This window comes from Nannospalax galili, unplaced genomic scaffold, assembly GCF_000622305.1.
Source record: "Nannospalax galili isolate Female #2095 unplaced genomic scaffold, S.galili_v1.0 scaffold1362, whole genome shotgun sequence".
Classification (NCBI taxonomy): domain Eukaryota; kingdom Metazoa; phylum Chordata; class Mammalia; order Rodentia; family Spalacidae; genus Nannospalax; species Nannospalax galili.
In genome coordinates this window covers 1,295,968-1,305,374 of record NW_008347579.1, presented here as the reverse complement: position 1 = coordinate 1,305,374, position 9,407 = coordinate 1,295,968, and the positions used below count along the sequence as shown (strand labels likewise).

The following is a 9,407-nucleotide window of genomic DNA, read 5'->3' as shown; positions in this document are numbered from 1 at the left end:
TATTGTCTCAGAATTATTCATTTCAAAGATATCAATGAGATGATTTATTTTGCATTTGATGTTTTCTTTCTTTTTGAATTGCTGCCAGTCCACATTATAAAGTTAAAAAATTTTATTCTAAAATTTGATGATCAAGTGTTCTAATTCGAAATTTATTATGAAATGTTGAATAGGCTTATGAAAATTATCGACCAGTATTTTCATTTATGATTTAGATAACAATTATTTACTTTAACTGGGTGAAGGCTTTAATAAATTTGGATGCTACAACAAAATTGTGCTAATCTGTATAATCTCAAAACTCTATACATAGTAAAAGCATGTAGTATATTTTCTTTAGATCTATAATACTGTCTTTTACTGAAATATTGGTAAGTTCTTTTTCTGTTTCAAAATGACTAAATTTAGAATGAGTCCTGTACATACAAACTAGAAAGAAACTTATTTTCATACTGATGTCTTTTTTTTCCTGGTTAAGAAATATTTTAGTGATCTTAAGTAGATACAAGTGTGTGCATTGCAAAGTGCGGCATTTTCTTTTTCAGCCCAACATGTTTTATCTCCCATTTGTGTTGCAGCTGCTTCTGATGACAGATGTTATAGATATGCAGATTGTGCTAGCTGTACTGCCAATACAAATGGGTGCCAGTGGTGTGATGATAAGAAGTGCATTTCAGCACTTAGTAATTGCAGCATGGTTAGTATTGAAGGGTAAATGGTGATGTAATTAACATGTTGCTTTATCTTATTATCCTGCTAGTTAATCACTGGGTAAAAACAGCCAAGACTTTACACATGAAAATAGAAAATGTGTAGGGATCATTTATATCTTGAAGCATTGTAAAGTCACATTACAGTTTTTGCTCAGATTTGTCAGTCTGTATTCCATTTTGCAACTACTAACTTTTATTCATGATTTTCATGTATGAGATTGAAGAATTTCCATCACTTAACAGTTTAAACAGTATAGCTTTAATGTTTTTAACTTTATGTGTTATTTATTGTAGTGTTGGAAATAGGCTTATATTGATGGGCCTTAAAATTATTTATTGGAATTCCTGTCAGGCATGTATCAGCTGTGGTGTTGGTCTGTTGTTTACACGCTTAATGTTTAAATTTAACCTGAGGTATTGATAGCAGTAATTTTACTTTCATCTGTCTTTAAATTACTTGTTCTCAACCGAAGGCAAATTTTACTTCACAGCTGACCTTTAGCAATGTTTTTGATTAACACTGCTGTGGGATGGCTATTCACATTTCATATGCAGAGGCTAAACAACATACAATGAATACAACACATTTTCCAGAAATAATTTCCTGGCTTAAAATGTCAGTATTGCTGTACCACTACTTTAACCGAGGAAAGACTTTTGAAGAATTATAAAATAAAATTTTTTGTTGGAAGCTATGTAAAAATTTATGGCTAAAAATTGCATACAGTAAACAGTGACATTTCAAAATAGTTAAGCTGTATGATTATATTCTAAAATAGTAAAACTTGGAGAAAGGTTTGTAGTTATTAGCTCATTAGATTGAACCCTTTTTCTTTTGTACCTATTTTATTGGTATATAATTTTGAGTTATATACTTTGCTCTAATAAGATACACTAAAATTTTGAGTTTTAATAATTACTTGATATTACTAGTTTGAAATTTTCTTGTCTTTTTAGATATTTATTAATATTTACCTAATGGAAATTATTTTAGTGGAAATAGTAATTAAGTAAAGTAAGACATAGGAGTAATAGGGTTAGGGTTCTTCAATAAAACAGCCAGTAGGAGACACATACACACACACACACACACACACACGCACACACACAAAATGTCAAAGAATTATTAATAAAATTATAGAAACTCCCCATGATCTGCCTGCCAGCTGCAAAGTGAACACCCAGAAAAGCTAGTGCTTAAATTCCAGTAGAAGTATACATAGCTGTGAACCAGCTGTACCACTGATGAAGTCCTAGCCATGTGCAGGAAAAGGCTAATGTCTCAATTCAGCAGTCATATAGAGAGAAATTCTTGTTTTCCTAACTTTTTTGTTTAATTCACACCCTCAGTGTATTGAATGCTGTCTACCCCTCTTGGGGGAAAGTGTTGTACAGTGTCAGCCCATTCAGGTGCTAGTCTGATTTGGATATATCTTGCCAGACAGTTGTCAAAGTGGCACATAAAATTAACTGTCACACAGTTAAAATGGAGAAAATTATTATTAGTTAAAAAAGCAAGATTTTATTTTAACTTTTTTATATCCTTAATTTTTGTTTAGACACTATCTTAATCTGTTCAAGTTCTTTCAAAAAATGAGCATAAACTGTATAAGTAACAGGAATTTATTTCCCACAGTTCCGAGGACTTGAAAAGTTCAGGTTCTAGGCACTGACAGGTTTAGTGTTTGCTGAGGACCTGAGTTCTGGTTCATCATCTTATCTTCTCAATGCTTTCTCCTATGTAAGAGCCTCCTATACATGAAGGCTCCATCATTACAACTGAATCATAACCACAGTGTCCTATTTTGTTTTGAGGACTAAGCTTCAGTATGTGAATTTGGGCAATGTAACCATTCAGTCCATAGAAGACATTTATTTTTTGGAATACGTACATGTTTAGGATACAGTACTTGCATCTCAAAAATTAAATTATGTAAATTGCTATCAAGTATTCATTTTAAATGTGTCCTTTTGCTTTATTGTAGTTTTGATGATGTGTTAGCAAGGAATGCATTGGATGACATAGTGTGAGTGAGCAGATGGTAGACTCTTGTAATTTAGAATTCTGTCGTAATATATTTTTTAGGCAGTTTCATCAGAATGTCTGGTGATTAAGCTAAACCAAATGCTAATGGGTATAGGAAGTTCTAGGGAATTTTTAGTCTAAATTATATGCAGTGATATCCTATTTCACTATTTAGCCATATTTATTGCAAGTTGCACATTTTGTTCCCTAATAGGTCAAAAATCTATTGGCTTCTTGTGGATTTATGTTTTTAATTTATCTCTAAATAGGTCGGAGTAAAGATTAGTACAGTAATGGTTACTCTTCATTGTCAGATTACTAACGTGCATCTGGTTCATTAGGGAAAAATTGCCACTGTGTTTTAGAATGGCATTCAGCTTTCTTCCATCACTGATTAACTTAGTTCTATGTGTGAATGAAACAGAATTTCTCTACTGCTGTTTTTCATGTTCTGAAAATTGACAGAAGCTGCTATTATTTCTCTTACTCTTAACATGTTTAGTTATTCTTTTATCTTTCTTTTTTTTAATTTTTTTTTTTGAGACAGGATCTTTCTCTGTAGCCATAACTGGCCAGGAAGTCACTATGTAGGCTTTGATCTCTCAAAGATCCACCTGCCTCTGCCTCTGCTTCTGCCTCACAAGTGCTGGGATTAAAGGTGTGCACCACCATGCCCAGCTCTCTTTTTGTCATTTTTAAATAAACTTATATATTAAATCATTCAATTAAATTTATTTCTTTTTAACTAGTTGGCAAGTGTTTTAAATTCTACCTATAGACTAATGCTAGGCTCTGTAGCTATATGAAAACAAAAAGCTGTGAAGAAGGAAAAAAATGACACTAAGCAAGTTAGCATGTGGAGTTGTGGTTGAATAAGTTTACTAAAGGAGATGTGATGGTTGAATAATCTTAATATAATTTGAAATCTCCAAATATTTTTATGATTTTTAAGGATGAAGTAGTTAAACATTATATGTGGGTACATTTTATCTGTTACCATATAGATGTAATTTTCCCTAAAGAAATGAATACTCAGCTGGGGAAATGACTTATTGGCTTATAAAGCACTTGCTGTGAGAGCATGAGGACCTAAGAGTGAATCCCAAGAACCCATATAAAGTCAGGCAAGGGAGCATCTGTGCCTCTGTAATCTCTGTGCTACTATGGTGAGATCAGAGACATAGACAGGAGACTCCCTGGAAGTGTGCAGGTCTAGGTGTTTGCTATGTATAACAGTGAGGAGCAAAGAGATAGCCTCAGACAAGGATAGCAAGGACTGACATCTGGGGCTATTCTCTGACCTCAGCACATGAACTGTAGCATGCGTGCCAGAACTCACAAAAATATGCACATATGAATTGGCACACATCATATACATACAAATAAAAGGGAGTTAATACTCTTGTTGTAGAGGTGACTATAGTGCATTTAAAAACATTTATTTATATATATGTATGTATTTATGTATTTGTGTATATATATATATATATATGTGTGTGTGTGGATATAACATACCATAGTATGTGTGTGTATGTGGAGGTCAGAGGACAACTTCCAGAGTCAATTCTCTCTTTCCACCATATGGGTTCTGGGAATTAAACTCAGGTCCCCAGTCTTGGCAGCATACACTTTTACCTGCTGAGCTATCTCACTTATCCTGTAGTGCATTGTATAAAGGAAGTACAATACTTTATCAATAGTCAGTAGGTGACATTTAACAAACCTTAAAGTGTACTTTTGCAATAATTTTTGTGTATGAGATAGTTACATCTTAATTTTAACTTTTACCCTTAATTTTAACTTTAGCCTGACTGAAAAGTAATAGGAGAAAGTCAAACATAAGGATTTGCATCTATAGACATGAAAAAGATTAGGAGGTGGGTTGGAGGCTCAGGATGCAGCATTTAAGTATTTTGCTGAAATGCAGTCATAGGAAGTCTTGAGCCTCAAATTTTGTATCTGTATTGATGAGGTAGATTTTATCACTGATATTGATGAAAATCTGTGAAGTAGCTTTACCCAGGTATATATAAATTGTGGCTGCTAATGTTCTGATACACCCTTTGTTCTTTCCTCTTTATCCTCTCAACCTTTACCTTTTCATTGCTAGAATTAGTTGAAATATGATAACATGATGTAGTACAATTGAAAAAAATGTAACTTTTCAGGTTGTTTGTAGTCTTTATGAACAAAATATAATATGGAAAGATTAAATATTAAACCCATTATTAGTTTGAAGTATTAGGATAATAATTTCACTTTTCAGACTGTAGCAGATATTAGAGGCTTTTTGAAACTATTTTTACTATTTACCGATTCATTTTCATGATAGTGTCATTAAAATTAGAATAAACCAATGCTATAATTAAGGAAATGATTTCATTTGTTAACCTTATTGAATTTAAAGTCTGTTTTCAGATTTACTGAAAAAGTTTTCATTAGACTCTGTTTCAAATTGTGTACTTTTCAGAATATTCTGAGAGCAGTAGTTTTATATCTTACTGAAAAAAGCTTTAGACAAACAAAATTTAGTAGAGTTTATTTAGCAAAAAACAGTTCCTGAATTGGACAGTGCCCTGAGCCTGTAGAGACTCAGCAAGCTCCTACCATTAGTATGGTTAGGTATTAATTTATAGACTGAAAGCAAAACAAAAAAATATAAACAAAAGCAAACAAGAGGAAGAATCCAAATGATATATGCAGAAGTGGCTCAGTTGCTTACAGCATGGCATTTGTATCATGGGGACATGGTCTTATTAGCTGGCATGTTGTGGTTAACTAACTCTTGGTTTATCTGATTGTCTCAGACTTGCTGTTTGTTACAAGAATATATTCTAGTCAGTAAAATTTGCTTATATAATGTTAGGTTACAGTTCACTATATAAAGAGGTAGATTTAAGCCAAATTTTGTTTAATAATCTAATGCATAGTTGAGAAAAATTATAATTTAATAGAGTTGTGTTTGGAATTAAAAATCTATATTTTAAAGTTCAGTAGGAGCTTAAAAATACTTGCTGTTTAAGAATCTGTGTTTGTTCAGTGGCGAAAAATAACATGTTTTGTCTTTCAATTTTCTAGTCTGTCAGAAATTATACTAAATGTCATGTAAGAAATGAGCAGATTTGTAACAAACTCACAAGCTGCAAAAGCTGTTCACTAAACTTGAATTGCCAGTGGGATCAGCGACAACAAGAGTGTCAGGCTTTGCCAGGTAAATACTTCATAATTTGGTAAATGAAATTATTGTTGTTGTTTTCTTGAGGCAGAGTCTCACTGTAGCCCCAACTGGCCTGGAATTCACTATGTAGACCAGACTGGCCTCAGTTTCATAGACCTTCCTCTGTCTCCTGAGTGCAGACGGGATTCAGGCATTCCCAGGCAGTCTGCAACGGTCAGGGTGCCTCTTAAAAATATTTTATTATTTTTATTTTATCTGTATGAGTATATTGCCTGCACGTGTCTTAAGTGCACCCATCTCGTGCAATGCCTGTGGAGGACAGAAGGGGGCATCAGATCCTCTGCAACTGGAATTATGGACAGTTGTAGCTGCCATGTGCGTGCTGGGAATAGAACCCTGGTCCTCTGCAAAGCAGCCAGTGTTCTTAACTGCTGGGCCATCTCTCCAGTCCCCTCTTATTTTTTTTAGATAACCTACTTAGTCCAGTTAGTGCTGGCCATTTGTGCATGAGTGTGCAGCCTTCCAAAGGAATGGGGATCCTAACAGCTTCTGCATTAGTTACTTTATGTTGCTGTGGTAAAACACCAAGAGCAACTTATAGAAGGAAGAGTTTATTTGGTTTAAGATTCCAGAGGGATTAGTATTCTTAATGGGGGTGGGGTGGGGAAGGGAGGAGGTATGATGTCAGAGGTTGCTGGAGCAGGAAGCTCACATCTTCAAGCAGGCACAGGCAGCATAGAAACTTGAAATCTGGCAAGGTTTAAGAACTCCCAAATCCCACCCCAATGACATCCTTCCTCCAGCATGGTCACACCTCCTAAAACCTTCCAAAGAACATCACAAACTAGGGATAAATTGTCCAAATACTTGGAGCCTGTGGGGTACATTCTGATTTAAACTACCACATCCCCATAGCACCCTTAGCAGGTTCCCTCTCCCAACTCAAGTCTTTCTTTTATTTTTCTAAATAATGCATTTAGTCCAGTTAGTGCTGCCTATTTGTGCCTGAGTGTGGGACCTTCCATTGGTACCTGGGGATCCTACCAGTGACTGCATCCTCTAGATAAGTGATTCTCGCATCCTAGCAAGAATCAGCTGCCATTAGCTCCCCAGTAAGAAGTGGGGCCTGGAGATCTTTTACCATATCTGTGCTGGAATTTTGGCTAGGTTGATCTTGTGTAGTCTTGTGCAAGTAACCACATCTGCTGTGAGTTTATTATGGCTGCATTAGCCATGTTACATCCAGAAGGTAGCATTTTCTAGCTCCTCCTTAACCACCTCTTCCTCCACGTCCCTGTAGCTCTGTCTATTTTTCTCCACATTTTGACCAGTTATACCTCTCTATTAACTGTTGCCCACTGCAAAAGGAAGCTTAAGAACAGCCAGGTCTATGGGTTATTATAAATATAAATATTTCGAAGGCACTTTAGCAGCATGACCAGTTAGCAAACTCACACTTACAGGAAACACACTAGGGTCCATGACCTCCCTAGCCATGGGCTCTTACCAGAATTACAACACCAGGAAAGCACTTCTTCCCTGTGGACCTAATCTGAAATCCAGTTAGGAAGCAGTTCATTACCCTAAAACAGTTGTGCTGCTATTGTACCAGTAAGCATATCTAACCTGGCAGTTTGGTATTGCAGCTGCAGTATTGTGGGTAAGAACATTGATGTCTTTCTCCCTCAGCAGCTTGCATAGTACCTTCTGGCACTGTGAAAACTGTCTGGGGAGGTTTGAGACTGGTTTCCTTATGTTCTCCAATCATAAGTATGTAATATATCCAGCAAGAGAGTCTTACCATGTAGTTATGGAGAGTAACCAAAGATAATGGCAATAGCCTATGTTGTTCTGGAATCCTTTGGGGCTTCCCTGACCAATAACTTGTAGAAAGATATCTCATGCCTTGTAGTGTGGGAGCAACATTGCCCATCTATGTAGAGAAATTCTGTTTGAACCCTCTTTTTAAAAATTAGCTTACTAACTAGTGGGCTTCTATAAAGCTTTTTCATACACCCACAGTTTTAGTTACCCCACCTACTACCCCCTTCTCTACCTCATCCCCCGTCCCATTTTCCACTTAATACTTTAACCCTCAGTATCCCTCCTCTTCTTTCCTTTCACATGTATTGTACTATCCCTTCAGGTTTTTTTCTTTATAATTGGGTTGTGAGATAGTGGGTTTCTATATTGCTTTTCATATGCTGTTCTTTTGGGTAGATTGCTCACATCCACCCTCTGGTTTCTCCCATAATGCCTTTCCAGATTCAGTATTCCACCACTCTACTTTTGTTTTATCTATAATCCACCGTCTTCCCTTCCTTAATGTGTCTCCCTCTAAAGAAGGCCCCTTTCTGTTTTCTGGCTTCCACTTGTGCTCCAAGTTAAACACACAAAACAAAAGATTTGAAGCTAGGATTTTTTTATGAGAGAAAAATACAGTGTTTGTCTTCCTGGGCCTTAGTTACCTTACTGAGTATAACATTTTCCAATTTCATCCATTTACCTGAAAATTTCATGATTTTTCATACAGCTGAAGACTATACCATTGTATATATGTTCTATGTTTTTCTTACCCATTTCTCTGTTGATGCACATCTAGGTTGATTCTGTTTCATAGCTCTTATGAGTAGAGCATCAGCGAACATAAATATCCAAACACCTCTGTAGAAAGATATAAATTATGTTTGATATATGCCCTAGACGATTCTAGCTGGGTCATATGGCATGCTTACTTTTAGTTTTTTTTTGCGAAACCTGTAGACTGATTTTCACAGTGACTGTACCTAGTTTTACACTCCCACCAACAGTGCGTGGGAATTCTCCTTTCACCACATCCATGCCAGCGTTTCTTGTCACTTGTAATTCCTCATGATGCCATTCTGAATGGGATGAAATGGGATCTGAAAAGTAGGGTTGCGTGCGTGCGTGCGTGCGTGCGTGTGTGCATGTGTGTGTGTGTGTGTGTGTGTGTGTGTGTGTGTGTGTTTTGTTTTCTGTTTTTATTTTTGAGGTTGGGTATTCCTGTAGCCTCAACTGGCCTGGAACTATGTAGACCATTCTGGCCCTGCCTGATCTCACAGCAAGGTGACTGCCTCAGCTGCCCAAGTGCCAGGATGTTCCTGTCTGGTTTTAGTATTAGGATTATTATTAACAAGAAATTTTATTTTGTTTACTTTTTTGGGCTCTCTATGTACCTGTTTTTTTTTTTTTTTCAAAGGAAAATTTCTGAGCCTACTTAATTTTAAAAAGTGTTGCAAAATTCATCAGAGAATTAATACCTGAAATCTTACAAATTCGTGTATTAGATGATGCTTATTACTTCAAAAGCCTAATCCAATAAAATATTTCCTGCATTACTATAATTAAGCCTCAAAGTCACAACATTTTTCATTTGTAATATTTGTCAGTAATCTACTTTTTTGTCTTATTGAAAAAATAGATATATACAAAAGTAACTTAATTCCCTTCTTGGTTCACTAAGGTGTTG

The 9,407-nt window shown here is 35.7% G+C and overlaps 1 protein-coding gene across 3 annotated transcripts in view; it reads left to right on the top strand.

Annotated features, from left to right (window-relative positions):
* Positions 1–9,407, top strand: part of Atrnl1 (attractin like 1) — a gene marked incomplete at its 5' end in the record, with an annotated part of 630,201 nt that overhangs the window by 58,692 nt on the left and 562,102 nt on the right. For all 3 annotated transcript variants that reach the window (XM_017800920.1, XM_008844317.1, XM_017800921.2), the window contains 2 exon segments: positions 579–697; positions 5,818–5,950. In XM_017800920.1, the coding sequence (XP_017656409.1) occupies positions 579–697; positions 5,818–5,950 (252 nt within the window).